The sequence below is a fragment of the Geotrypetes seraphini genome, chromosome 3 (assembly GCF_902459505.1).
Source record: "Geotrypetes seraphini chromosome 3, aGeoSer1.1, whole genome shotgun sequence".
Classification (NCBI taxonomy): Eukaryota; Metazoa; Chordata; class Amphibia; order Gymnophiona; family Dermophiidae; genus Geotrypetes; species Geotrypetes seraphini.
The window spans coordinates 18,847,239-18,862,292 of record NC_047086.1 but is presented as its reverse complement, the minus strand read 5'-3'; the positions used below and the strand labels follow the sequence as shown (position 1 = coordinate 18,862,292).

Below are 15,054 nucleotides of genomic sequence, written 5' to 3'. Positions count from 1 at the left end.
TTCTTATTTAAGAGTATGGTCAATTATATTGGCAGCCCTTTCATTCTCTATTTTCTGTTTGCAGCCCTTGTTACAACTATAGAATCAAGTAGAAAATGGAGCCTGCCTGCAGAGTCAATAAGAACATAAGAACTGCCATCTCCAGATCAGACCCTTGGTCCATCAAGTCCGGCGATCCGCACATGCAGAGGCCCAGCCAGGTGTACACCTAGCGTAATTCTAGTCACCCATATCCCTCTATGCCTCTCATAAGGAGATGTGCATCTAGTTTGCTTTTGAATGCTAGTCAACAAGAGCATTTAAAAAGCATATAAAGAAACATATTTCTTCACATTAAACAAAAAGGCACAAAAATAACTCACCAATTTGTCTTGCAGCCTGTAAAATATCTTTCAAGTCTCCATTTATATCAGGTGCTTCTTTCTTATCAACGCTATGCATGACAAATTCAATAATCTTCTTCCACGTAAGGTCAGAATGCAAAGCATATTCACGCAGTTTTGATCTTTTATTCTGTATAAAGGAGGAAAAGGAGAGGAAAACCTGTTAGAGGCATATATGAAATTATCCCATATTTCAGATATTGCAGGTAGCAACTTTGAGGTACATTCACTCAAATGCTGAAGCGCTTATGACAGTAAGCTATTTAGCAATTTTGATAAATAAAAATGGACAATAAAACCAAGGGGTTTACTCAAGTATATTTCATTGTTTATAAGAACAGGCTCCAAGCAATATCAATCGAAATTCTCTATCATAGGAAGCTGCTTGGAATGTTAAAGTATGGTCAACAAATTTCTTGCTTTTACAGCCCTGTACTGAAGGAAAAGTAAAAGGGCATGGGATCTTCTATTATATTTATACGATGCTAAAGAAAATCTATTAACCATGTAAAACGGAGTGGTACCATACATAACCTTAAAGCAAAAGCAACCCAGCTTAAACAAAACACGAGCCTCCATTGGAAGCCAGTGCAACTCACAATAAAATGGAGTTACATGGTCATACTTTTTAAAACCATAGATTATTCTAACTGCTGTATTCTTAATCAGTGTGAGTCTGACCATGTCTTTCTTGGGAATTAAGTATACATAAGAATTGCCGCTGCTGGGTCAGACCAGTGGTCTATCGTACCCAGCAGTCTGCTCCCGCGGCGGCCCCTAGGTCAAACACCAGTGCCCTAACTGAGACCAGCCCTACCTGCGAACGTTTCCGTTCAGCAGGAACTTGTCTAACTTGGTCTTGAATCCCTGGAGGGTGTTTTCCCCTATAACAGCCTCCGGAATAGCGTTCCAGTTTTCCACCACTCTCTGGGTGAAGAAGAACTTCCTTACGTTTGCACGGAATCTATCCCCTTTTAACTTCAGAGAGTGTTCTCTCGTTCTCCCTACCTTTGAGGAAGGAGGGGGAGGCCTCTCTCCTCCCTCTGCTTCCTCACCTTGGAGAGGGTGAACAATCTGTCTTTATCTGCCAAGTCTATTCCCTTCAGTATTTTGAATGTTTCAATAATGTCCCCTCTCAGTCTCCTCTTTTCAAGGGAGAAGAGGCCCAGTTTCTCCAATCTCTTCACAGTACGGCAACCCCCCCAGCCCCTTAACCACTTCAGTCGCTCTTCTCTGGACCCTTTTGAGTAGTACCGTGTCCTTCTTCATGTATGGCAACCAGTGCTGGATGCAGTACTCCAGGTGAGGGTGCACCATGGCCCGGTACAGCGGCATGATAACCTTCTCCGATCTGTTCGTGATCCCCTTCTTTATCATTCCTAACATTCTGTTCGCCCTTTTTGCCTTCGCCGCCACCGCCACACATTGCGCGGACGGCTTCATCGACTTGTCGATCAGAACTCCCAAGTCTCTTTCCTGGGAGGTCTCTCCAAGTACCAAAGTCTTATGTAAACCAAGTCAAACCCCTATTTCAGAAGATGATATGGTATATAAATCTAAGGCTTACATTAGATAAGTTCTAGGAGGAGTGGGAACCACAGTCGACATGGCCAATGAGGTGCTATGAGGATCATGGTGCCTTGATCCTGGCAAAGTTTGAGTAGAGTTCTCCTGACAAGAGGCAACGAAGAAAATGTGTAGAGGAATCTGCTTCACCAACAAATGAGAAAGGCATCTGACTCCAGGGCATTGGGGGCAAAGAGTCTGAAGCAGAAGAGTAGAAGTCTGTGGTTGTGGGAAGACAGAACAAGATCTACTGTATGTCTGGAGACCCCCATTTGGAGAAAATGTGTTGCAAGATGGTTGTGCTGAGAGACCATTTGTGAGATTGAAGGTCAAGAGTATGCTCAATTTGTCTGCTAACAAATCTACTCTTTCAACATATGCCAAGGCATGGGATACTTTTTAGTGCTGAAGCAATAAGGAGAATCTGGAGTCTAACAGAAGTGTAAGATCATGAACTGCATAAACACTTCAGGGCAGATTCCACAACTAATGAATAGTGTTGAAGTTGAATTCAGTCAATTCCTGGACTTCTAGGAGCTACTTAGATTGATAGGAGAGTCTTCCAGTTCTTAAACAAAGTACCTTTCATGACTTTGTGTAAGGGTACCTTAATGCACTCATCTGCTGAGTATTCTGGGAACTCCGCAACTCCTCACCTGAGTGGATGGATATATCTGAGACAGACTCCTCAAAGTATTCCATACTAGGTGAATCAAGGAGTGTGCACTGAGAAAAGTTTCAACTGTGCATCAAGAATCGGTTGGAAGTCAATGTTGCAAGGCAGGAGATAACACTTCCACCGATCCATGAAAGCCCGGATCTCCTCTTGAATACCTATACCCATCATTATCATTCCTTCTGCTAGAAACTCCCCAACCCTTAGATGTCTTGTCTGTCTGTCCAAATTAGATTGTAAGGGACCATCTACTGAATGTTAAATGGACAGCGCTACGTACACCTTTCAGAGCTATAGAAATGACAAATAGTAGCAGTAGAAGAATCGGTGCTGGTACCAAAACAGACAACAGCATGGAATCAGTCGGTGAGGCATGGGAGACCTCGATGTCAAGGTATGCTTATGAGGAGACATCCTCTGGATAGAAGGAGAATCGTCATCTGAGCATCGACACTTACTATGCATCAATGAAGTTGATGCTTGGGAGGATGTAATGGTATGCCTAGAAGATGAAGAATGCTTGTGCTTCTTAGCTTTCTTATATGCTAGGTCCTTCAATACTCAAGGCATCGATGAAAATGATGTATAGTCCCCAATGCTGCAAGGAACCCAACACGCGATACCAACAAATTTTTTCAAATTGAAGTTTCCAGGCTTTGAGTGTTCTCGTTTGCATACAGAGATAGAGGACACAATTAATGTCCCGATGATCAGGACCAAGACACTGAACGTACCAATTATGCAGTTCAAAATCTGAAATGGTCCAATCAAGAGCATTTTTTTAAAACCTCTCAGTACCATCTTTGACATGGAAGAAAAAAGGGCCAACATGAAATCAAAAGGCTCAATGGCACGGGGAGCTCAAGGAAAAAATATACCCAAAACAATTGATGCTCCCAGAAAGAAAAAAGGGCCCAAGGTGGCCTGAAGGCAAAAATGAAAAAGTTGACAAATTTAAACCAAAATCGGTACAAATGCAGGAACACGATAAAAACAAACAATTATGACCAAAAGTACTAAAAATTAAGACAGGAAGGCACAAAAAAAAAAAAAAAAATCAAAAAGTTTGACGCACTGAAGACACAGTTTCTCAGCTCCGCGGAAAATGAAGAACTCATAGTCTTGTGAGCCAATATTAGGTGGGAAGAAACCAGCAAGTGTGTGGTTTGTGCATTGTCTTAAAAATTTAAAGTGACAGTGTACTTGGTAGTGTCCATACTGGATTCCGTGGGACATTACTAGATAAACTAGAGAAAGTATACTTGTTAGTTTGCACTATAATTCTACAAGGTGCCAGAAATTTCTGAAAACTATGGTCAGTGGATTCCATACCTCTCATGCTTACGCAACTGTAAGATTTTTTGAAGTGATCATATGTAAAACAATTTACCTTTAAATCATCCGACTCTCCACTGTAATCATTCTGTTTCGAGACATTCGAAAAGGAGCGCAAAGCCCCTGTAAGGCGAGGTAGAGCCATCTGCCATTCATTCAGTGATCCATCGGATGAAAAATTAGGTCCCACTTTCACTTTCAAAACCTAAAAAAGGAGAAAACCAAGAACAGTAGAGAATGTTGTACCAATTTCTAGGGCGGATAACGCTTTTTTGTTTCAGTGGCAAGTTCCACCCCAATCCTGCCCCCTAGCAACCTGCATCAGCATTAGATCCCTTCTTCAATCCTTATCTCTGTCCCCGTTTTACCTCTGAGCCCCTTCTTATAGCTCTAGCATCCGAGTCACTTTGCCACTTGCTCCCAGGATCTCTCCCAAGAGTTGAGAAGTAGCCTAATGGTTAGTGCAGCAGACTGTGATCCATTTTTTGTTGAGAGTTTTGTTTGAGATGAACAGTGTAGCACTGGACACCTGAGGAAGCTCAGATGTGGGAGTGAAATGGTGCTGGTACCGAAAGAGACAATGGCATGGAAGCAGTTTGCTGTACCAGTTGGTGAGGCATGGGGTGGTAGATGCGTGGAACATCCTCCCGGAAGAGGTGGTGGAGACAAAGCCTGTGTCTGAAGTCAAGAAAGCCTGGGATAGTCACGTGGGATCTTACAGAGAGGAAGAGATAATGGTTACTGCGGATGGGCAGACTGGATAGGCCATTTGGCCTTTATCTGCCATCATTTTTCTCTGTTACACTAAATTATGTACTAAATTATTCTTTAAAATAAGGGTTGGGAGTTTTTAGATCAACGATAGAGCTTTTAACTGTTGAAGTGAAAAACTTTAAAGCAGATGTTTCTTGTCGAGGTTTCTTGTGGTCTTTTTCTCCCGCAATTATTATGTTCTGAATCTTTTTGTGTTTTCTTTCTGTGTTCACTGGGCATTTTTATGATTTGAGAACTGGGTTAAATTCCCACTGCAGCTCCTTGTGATCCTTAACCCTGCATTGCCCTAGGTACCCCAAAAAAAAAAACCCAACACAACAAAAACTTAGTATTGTGAGCCTATTATGGACAGAGAAAGTATATAAATGATAAGTAGTAGAAGTAGTATCCATATCCCTCTCTTCCTGTTTAGCATTCCCCCCCTTAGCTGTGTCCAGATCCCTCCAAATGTCCAACATTCTTCTCAGGACCAGCATTTTTCCATCACTTTCTTTCTTCCCATCCTCCTCCCTCCCCCCCACCCGGGAGCACCCCACCTCCCTCTCCCTTGCATCCTGCCCCCATTCCAAGGGATTTCTTCCCTCCCTCTTGTACCCTCCATGGGTCCAGCATCTCTTCTTCCTACTTCCCCTGCAGGTCTCGGCATCCCTTTCTTCCCCCTCCCCTTCATTTAAACTTGTCTGGGCCAATAGCAGCAAAGTTAAAGCCACGGTTGCAACATCTCACCTCCTCAACGCAACGTCTTGTTTCTGTTGGGTCAGGATATAGCAGAGGGAACATCCTAGGCCTGCCAGAGGAGGTGTCTTTAGCGCTGCTACTGCCAGCAAAAAAGAAAAAAGGATATCCAGAAGGCCATAAGGGGGGGGGGGGGGAAATAACTGAAGCAGGGAGCCAGTCCCTGAGAGGAATATTTTGGTAGGGTTGAAGCTAGAGCTGAAATCAGAGCCCGGTTGCCACACCCCTCTCCCACTTCAAATTCCTATGACCAACTTAGAAGTATATCCACAGCTATGTGAGTTTACAAAAATAATGGAAAAGGCTAGCAGAGAAACCAGGCAGAAAATATGTAAGGCAACTGATCTATTCATTTTTATCTAAGACAAATGCACAGAATATTCTCGGAGTTTCACTGCACTAAGTGCAACCCCCACCAGTTACGAATAAGCCCGGAGTAGTAGCACATTATTTCAAAAGCAGTTATAGCTATCCTGTTGCTATATCACCAAAATCCATCCATTTCTTTCTCTACACACTACCAAAACTCTTTTCCACTTTGCTCTTTGCAAAGAAACATAGAAATGTGGAGGAAGATAAAGACTATATGGCCCATCCATGCCATTATTCCTTCCTCTCCTGCAGATACTGGGTAACTGTTCCACAAAAGCACCATCCTTTCTATGAAGAAATGTTTCCTTAGGCTACTCCTGAGTCCGTCCCCTATCACCTAGATCCTAGGCTCCTTCATTCTAGAGCAGGGATCTCAAAGTCCCTCCTTGAGGGCCGCAATCCAGTCGGGTTTTCAGGATTTCCCCAATGAATATGCATTGAAAGCAGTGCATGCGCATAGATCTCATGCATATTCATTGGGGAAATCCTGAAAACCCGACTGGATTACGGCCCTCAAGGAGGGACTTTGAGACCCCTGTTCTAGAGCGTTCTTTCAATTCAAAGAGACTCTCCTGCTGTCCATTTATGCCACAGAGGTATTTAAATGGCTCTTATATCCCCCCCCCCCACACACACACACACACACACCTTTCTTCTAAAACATGCATATTGAGATCTAGGGTTGTCCAGAAAAACCTAAAGTTGGAAAAGCTGTGCGAATTGAAGTTTTTCCCATGACTTTGATTGTGTTTGATCAGAAAATAATTCATAAAATATTTTTAAAGCCTATACTGGGGTCGCTCAAAGCCACTGATTACATAAGGCTCCGTTTGCTATTATTTTTGCTTAATGGAGCAAATGTCTTGGTATTATAGTTATAACTTTTATGTTTTCACTCAGCAATGATACACTAATAAAAAGACATTTTATGCAAAAAAAAAATCTAGCATTTTATTAAATGAACCTTCAATATCTGTACTTTACTGTGGAAAATAACAGAAATTTAACATACTTTGGTGTAGTCATCTAACAATTCTGTTTTTGTTTCCACTCCAGTTAGAGGATGTAAATTTAAAAGACATCATCAACATCTCCTCTCACATCAGGCAGCATTATGGGGTAAAGATCTAGAACAATTGCTTACGTCTACTACTTATGGGGAATTTAGGAAACGCCTAAAAACATATCTGTTCCTAAAGTACTCAATCTCATTCCACAATAACTGATCCCTAGAAATCACTAGCTTTTAACTTTGTTAAATCCACTCAATTTGAAGCATCTTTCAATCAATGTTAACAGGCAGAACATTGTTAAATCCACTCAATCTGTAACATCTTTTAATTATTGTAAACCGCATAGAACTTCACGGTCCTGCAGTATATAAACTGTTATATTATACAGTGGTACCTTGGATTACGAGCATAATCCGTTCCAGGAGCATGCTCGTAATCCAAAATTCTCGTTTATCAAAGCGAGTTTCCCCATAGGAAATAATGGAAACTCGCTTTGATATGTTCCCCCCCCCCCCCCCGAGGCCAGGGCGCTGCTCCCCCCCCTCGCAAAGTCCCCACCCCCGCATGATCCGGCACCCCCCGTGAGAACAGGCACCCCTCACCCGACCAACTTTAACTCACCCCCCCCCGTCTGGCACCAGCACGAGAACTGCTCCCCCCCGCTCGCAAAGGGCCCCCCCCTCGAATCGGCACCCCTCCCCCCCCCCCCCGCGAGAACAGGAACCCCCCGCCCGACCAACTTTAACTCACCCCCCTTTTGGCACTGGCACGCAGCCCACAAGTGCCGGTGCCACTTGAAGATCTTCTTCTTCCTAGTCTCTGCCGGCTTTGAGCATGCATCTGCGCATGTTCAAGCCCTTCTAATTCTCCCTCTCACCGAGAAAGGTTTGGACAAGTTCCTGGAGGAAAAGTCCATAGTCTGTTATTGAGAAAGACATGGGGGAAGCCACTGCTTGCCCTGGATCTGTAGCATGGCATATTGCTACACCTTGGGTTTTGGCCAGGTACTAGTGACCTGGATTAGCCACCGTGAGAACGGGCTACTGGGTTTGATGAACCATTGGTCTAACCCAGTAAGGCTATTCTTATGTTCTTATGAGCCGATTTTAAGGGACAAAACAGATTTTGGTGGTGCTTACATTTATTGGCTTTGGCGACCCAAGGATAGGCCTAAAAAATTGTCCAAAAAATATTTTGTGAACAAGCACATATAAACTCATGGGAAAAACTTCAATTAATAGTTTCTTCAACTTTAGGTTTCTCTATACAACCCTAGAGATCATTAAGTCTATCTCCAAACACTTTATGACAAAGACCACTGATCATTTTAGTTGCAGCCCTCTAAACCCATCTCTACAATTGCACAGTACTCTAACCCCCCTTTTACAAAACCGTAGCACTGTTTTTCAGTGCCGGCTGCAGCAGTAACAGCTCAAATACTCACAGAATTCATATGAGTGTCGGAGCTGTTATCATCAGGGCCAGCGCTAAAAACGGTACTATGGTTTTATAAAAGGGGGTGGGGTAAATGAAGTCTCACCAGAGATTTAAACAGAGGCATTTATCACCTTTTTCCTACTGGCCATTGCTCTCCCTATGGGCCCAAGCATCTTTCTAGTTTTCACTTTTTCTCCCTATTTGGCCATCTTAGGATCATCACACCCAAGTCCCACAACTGCTTTATACACAAAGCATTTCACCCCCTAAACCAGGGGTGGGCAACTCCGGTCCTTGAGGGCCGTAATCCAGTCGGGTGTTCAGGATTTCCCCAATGAATATGTATTGAAAGCAGTGCATGCAAACAGATCTCATGCATATTCATTGGGGAAATCTTGAACACCCGACGGGATTCCTGCCCTCGAGGACCGGAGTTGCCCACCCCTGCCCTAAACTGTACTGCTCCCTCAGGTTTTTGTAGCCCAAATGCATGACCCTGCATTGAGGGAGTTTTAGCTTTAAATCTTAGCTGTCAAATTCTTGAACATTCTTCAAGCTTTGCTAAGTCCCTTCTCATGCTATCTACACCATCAGTGGCATCTACCCTATTGAAGATTTTGGTTTCATCAGCAAACAGGCAAACCTTACCAGATAACATTATTTGTAAGCGACATTACAGAAGGACTATCAGGACTAAGAACTGAACCTTCTAGCACACCACTGGTAACATCCTTTTCTTCAGACTGAGCATCATTTGCCACAACCCTCTGTTGCTTTCCACTCAACCACTTCCTAATCCAGTTAGTCACTTTAGAACCTATACTGAGGACACTCAGTTTATTTATTATTCATCTACGCAGAACTGTGTCAAACGCTTTGCTAACATCTAAGTACACCACATCTAGTGTTCTCCCTTGATCTAACTTTCTGGTCACCTAGTCAGAAAAATTCATAAGATTTGTCTGGCAAGACCTGCTCCTAATAAAACCATGCTGCCTTTGGTCCTGCAATCCACTGGATTCTAGAAACCTCATTATTAACTGTTTTAGAAGTGTGCCCGCTCACAGGCCCCTTGCTGAACCATATAATTTACTATAGCTAAATCAAAACTCAGCTATACGAGTATGACTCATCTTCCACAAGTGTCTATATCAGTGGTTCCCAACCCTGTCCTGGAGGACCAAAAGGCCAATCGTGTTTTCAGGCTAGCCCTAATGAATATGCATGAGAGAGATTTGCATATAATGGAAGTGACAGATATGCAGATCTGCACCGTGCATATTCATTAGGATGATCCTGAAAACCCGATTGGCCTGGTGGTCCTCCAGGACAGGGTTGGGAACCACTGGTCTATATGACCATCTGACTCCACTTCTCATATTCTGCTTTCACAAACAGTTTAAACTTCCCAAACAACTGCTTTCACCCTTAGCTCCTCATAAAATCTTCTCTCACCTTTCCCTATATCTATCTCCTCTTGACTTCCATTCATCAAGTAAGTTGCTCATGTCCCTAATCTCCTCTTTCTCCATGTAAACTCCTGACTCATGCGTCCTGCCTTGCTGTGTGCCACAAGACTTTGAACAGCCTCCCTGTGCTGGTGTTATAATGTTCCTTTTCTAGCCACCATCAAATCCTGTCTTAAACCCCACTTTTGGGGGGGCTGCCATTATCTTAAATATTGCCTCATCTTTACTGTAATAAGTGTATGTCCTAAATCTGCATGTTTTCTCACTGTGAATCTTCACTCGATTTTAAACTTCACAGAGCAAATATGCATCAATATATTTTCATATATTTAATCTCTCTCACAGAAGAAATTTTTGAGATAATCACCAGCTTCCTCATGGATTTCTCAGGTCACAGCAGAGTGAATAATAAAATAACTAATGCCGGTAGTAAACAACAGGAAAGAGGCTACACTGTTAACAGGATTCCAAGTCGCAGAAAAATATTGTTTTCTGTTTACAACCATGGAAAACGTTTCCGCCAATACATTATCATGGTATTGTAATACTCAAATGACTAGTATAGAATAGTGTACAGAAAATTTCAGTTATTTGTAGGAAATAAAGTGAAATCTACAATCTTTAAATCTAAAACAACCTGCATTATGGAACACAAAAGTGTAGTCACTGTAGATAAATACCCAAAGAGTGTGTCTCGCAAAATAGCTAATTATAAAGTGTTGCTCCTCCACTTTTCATAGTATTTCAGTACTGTATGTACTGAAATTGCTCCAACTTGTATCTAGAAATAGTTATCGTGCTTTTGCAAAAATGTATTTTATATTTGATCAATTAAAAGTACCTTGGCAGACTTTCTTCCAAGGTATAACTATCTCACAACAGACCAGCACAAGGAGCTAGCTGCTAGTTTAATTCATTTTTAATTTCAAAAATAAGGAAATTTAGCTAACATCTTTAGGTCACTTTTCTGTTTAATTCTGGTTACATTCCGAATATGTACACGTCACTGCTGGATATTCCCACAAATCTAATAGATTAATGGTACCAACCTGCTTAGATTTGTTCCAGCACTTATTCACATTTGGATATATTTTGATTTTTTATTATTTGTATGTATTTCTCTCACACCTTTTTCAAAAGTAGACCAAGGTGAATTCTATTCAGACATACTAGGTTATTTCCTTGTCCCTGGAGGGCTTACAATCTAAGGGACATATAGTATTATACGGTCTCTTCCCTGTAAACCGTTTTGTGGTATAGCGGTATATAAAAAATAAAGTTATAATTATTATTACTAAGCTATATTAAGGGGAAAGGAAAAAGGGATGGGATTTGATATATTGCCTTTCTGTGGTTACAATCATTGGTCTCAAACCCTTTGCAGGGCCACATTTTGGATTTGTAGGTACTTGAAGGGCCTCAGAAAAAAATAGTTAATGTCTTATTAAAGAAATGACAATTTTGCATGAGGTAAAACTCTTTATAGTTGATAAATCTTTCCTTTTGGCTGAGTCTTAATAATAATATTGTAATTTATAGCTAAAGAGACGTGTGATCAAGAAACTGTTTTATTTTACTTTTGCGATTATAATAAACATATCCAGGGCCTCAAAATAGTACCTGGCGGTGGCCCCCGGAAGGCGAATTTGAGACCACTGGTTACAATCAAAGCGGTTCCTACTCGTATTTTGTATGGGGGGGGGGGAAGTGGCTTGCCCAGAGTCAGAAGGAGCTGCAAGGGATTCTCAGGCCCCTGCACTAACCATTCGGCTGCGCCACCACAGCAGGAGTGACACGCAAGCCGGTGCTAACAGCTGACACATGTTTAAAAAAGAAATCCTGCACTATCTGCTCAGAACTGCAGGGGGCGCAAATTAGGCCTGAAAGGGGCAGAGAGGAGGGACTGCGGGTCTCCGCCACACGCGAGCTGTCACCGCAAACGCCACCGCCGGGAAAGTGGGCGCCAAGGGCAGCCCCGACAGCGCCGTTGCCGCCGCTGCGCCTCACAGCTAGGGTTACCATGCGTCCGCGTGCCGGTGGCCTCTGAGGGGGGAAGGAGGGGGCGGCAAGAGCCCGCCGGAGGTGCAGGAACGGAGCCGGCTTCTGCTTGAGCTCGTGGCTGGGGGGCTGGGCCGAGCGTTCGCGCGCCACGTCATCACGCAGGCGCATGCTCCGAGGCCCGGCGCCAGGCGAGCCTCCTGCGGCTGGCAACAGGAGTTCCCGTCTTCCTGGACCGGCAGCCCTCGCGGCGGGAGCGCGACTGACGTGACCCATCCCGCGGGGGGAGGGGGGGAAGGAGAGGAGAGGAGACTAAGCTGTAAGGGGGCGGGGCCAAAAGCGTGCCATGTGTTGTTGTTGTTGTTGTGGGTAGATCGGCATCACCTTAGCCATTGCCCCCCCCCCCAACAAAAATTTCCACCTTCTGATCCTCCCAATATCAAATCCCCCCACACACACTTTACTTAGGGTTGCTCTATGGCGCCAGAAAAAGGAGGATGGATGGAGACATCCGGGTTTTAACTTCCATTGCTTTCAGTGGAAGTAAAACCCGGATGTCTCCGCCCGTCCTCCTTTTTCTGGCGCCATATGGCAACCCTGCCGGTACTAGCACTGCCTGACCTTCCCCACAGTGAGAATCCCTCCGCTCTTCATCCCCCAATCCATAAAACAAGACTCTTTCCCGATGAGGAAAACCCCACACAACCCCCCCCCCACCCCCTGCACCCCTGGATACCCTCGAGAATCCGGGTCCTTACCAGGCAGCCCTGTATATAGTAGGACAGGGGGCTGGTAAAAGAGATTGTGTGTCTGCAATTCACTTTTTCCATGAACTCTTAAATGTTATTCAGAATTAATACTGGCAAGGTTTAACATAGGTAGTTTTTAAAGTCCAGCTTTCCATTTTTAATTTACTTAAGGGCCCTTTTACTAAAAGTTAGCCCACTTTATATTTGTGGGTGTGTTAGCAGTTGTTTTGTGCACACTAATTCTGTTAACACACGTTACGCTTTAATAAAAAGGGCCCTTCACTATTTACGCTTTGCCTTATTATTTGTCCGGTTTTTATTTTGCGTGTAAGGGAAACTACCTGGGAAATTATTCTATGGGGCTCATAATCAAAACTTTAAAACGTCCAAAAACTAGCCTCTGTCAGCACTTGGACGTCCAAGTGCCAATAATCAAAACCAACTTTCTAGCCATACAGCAGCATTTCTAAGCTGCTGTGCGTCCAGAGACCAAAGAGGTGTGTTGGGAGGTATGTTGCTACTCTTTGGGTTTTGGTCAGGTATTAGTGACCTGGATTGGCCACTGTGAGAACGGGCTACTGGGCTTGATGGACCATTGGTCTGACCCAGCATGGCTATTCTTCTGTTCTTTATGGGCAGGAATCGGGCGGGCTTCAACCTGGACATACTGCAATCATCACCAAAGCTTTCCTAGAGGGAACGTAGACGCCAGAAGTTAGACCTGTTTGAGTTATGTCTAAGTTCCATAAAGGTGCCCAAACTGACAAGACCACTGGAGGATTTAAGACATGACACATACACCCCCTCCCCCTTATTCCCCTAGTGGTCACGACTAGAGAGCTGCACGGGGACGACGGGAATCCCGTGGGACCTGCGGGTTCCCCCTTCGAGTCACGGAGATCCTGTGGGGATGCCCCCTAGGGTCACAGGGATCCTGTGGGGACGCCCCCTAGGGTCATGGGGATCCCATGGGGACGCCTCCTATGGTCACGAGGATCCTGCGGGGTTCGATACAACTCGAGCCGCGAGGCTTGTCTTCTTCCTACCTGCCCTGCCGCAGCACACATAGCCGACCGGAAGTCTTCCCCGATGTCAGCGCTGACATCGGAGGGAGGGCTTAATCAAAGCCTTCTCTCCCTCCAACATCGGGAAGACTTCCGGTCGGCTCTGTGTGCTGGGGCAGTGCAGGCAGGAAATAGAAGATGAGCTTCACGGCTCGAGCTCCATTTGGCTGAGAAAGTTGCAAAGGCAATTTGCTTGCAGATAAGGGCTGAGAGACAAACGCAGAACACAAAAGGGGGGAGGGAGTGCGTTTTTGGACACAAGACATGAACTTGGGAAAGAGGATGGAAGAAGGGAGAGAAAGAGATGCTGAACTCGCAGAAGAGGAGGCCGATCTTCGGGCACCGGCACCAAGCATAGAACGTGCCGGTGCCCAGATGATGGTATGAAGCGGTGGGGGGGTGTCGGATCGCGGCGGGGGGTGCCAAATCGCGTCAGGGGAGTGCCCAATCGCCGCGGGGGGGAGTGCCGCATTGCGGGGGGGAGGGTGCCAGATCGCAGGGGGGCCTTCGGGGGGAGCAATGCCGGTTCTCGTGGAGGGGGGAAAGTATCAAAGCGAGTTTCCATTATTTCCTATGAGGAAACTCACTTTGATAAACGAGCATTTTGGATTACGAGCATGCTCCTGGAACGGATTATGCTCGTAATCCAAGGTACCACTGTATATATATATATTTTTTTTTTTTTTTTTTTTTTAACTTTCAAATAGCATGCAGTTAAATAATGGAACTTGTTGCCAGAGGATGTGGTAAAGGCAGTTAGCACAGATTGGTTTATAAAGGGTTTGGACAAGTTCCTGGAGGAAAGGTCCATAAATTATCAGCCAGGAAGATTTGGAAAGCTACTGTTTTGGTCCTGGGTATGAACAAGGTTTAGATCTAAAGATGCATGTAACATTAGCCATTGTTGGAGACAGGATGGTGGGTTTGATAGCCCCCGGCATTTCTGATATTCAAAAAATCATTGGCGGGAGACTTATGTGTACCCTGGTTCTTGAGCTTTGGGCTTCTTTATGAGTCATACAAACATCGACAACCAAAACCTTTTTGAGGCTAAGGTAAGTAGTCACCGAAATTCTGGGTCAGGGGCAAGTACACACACTTTCGAGCCGGGGGGTGGTTCACATCATATTTATGGGTCACATTGTAATTCCGGGTCTAGGGGAAGTACAAATTGTAATTCTGGGTATATGGGGAGTGCACATTGTAGTTCTGGGTCTATGGAGAGCACAAATAACGCAAATAATGCAAAAGGTGTTCAAGTAGCTCAAGCAGGAATATCCCCATTAAGACGTAACACAAACACAACATGGAGGGCTATGTACGTCAACGCACACAGTTTAGGAAACAAAATCCTGGAATTGGAAACAGAAATAAGGAATGCCGACCTAGATGTGGTCGCGATAACTGAGACCTGGCTCACAGACTCCCACGGGTGGGACATGGTCATACCGGGTTACAACTTGCTTCGTCGGGACAGGGAGGG

General features: G+C 44.4%; 1 protein-coding gene across 4 annotated transcripts in view; it reads right to left on the bottom strand.

The window, feature by feature from the left end:
* Positions 1-15,054, bottom strand: part of ASCC3 (activating signal cointegrator 1 complex subunit 3) — a 938,401-nt gene that overhangs the window by 882,552 nt on the left and 40,795 nt on the right. For 2 of the 4 annotated variants that reach the window (XM_033936487.1, XM_033936491.1), the window contains exons 1-3: positions 11,780-12,026; positions 4,016-4,165; positions 363-513 (exon numbers count right to left, since the gene is read on the bottom strand). In XM_033936487.1, the coding sequence (XP_033792378.1) occupies positions 363-513; positions 4,016-4,165; positions 11,780-11,929 (451 nt within the window). In that variant the 5' untranslated portion in view covers positions 11,930-12,026. Of the gene's footprint in view, positions 1-362; positions 514-4,015; positions 4,166-5,460; positions 5,480-11,779; positions 12,027-15,054 lie in introns of those variants that run through there. The other 2 variants (XM_033936488.1, XM_033936490.1) reach the window with 2 other exon arrangements.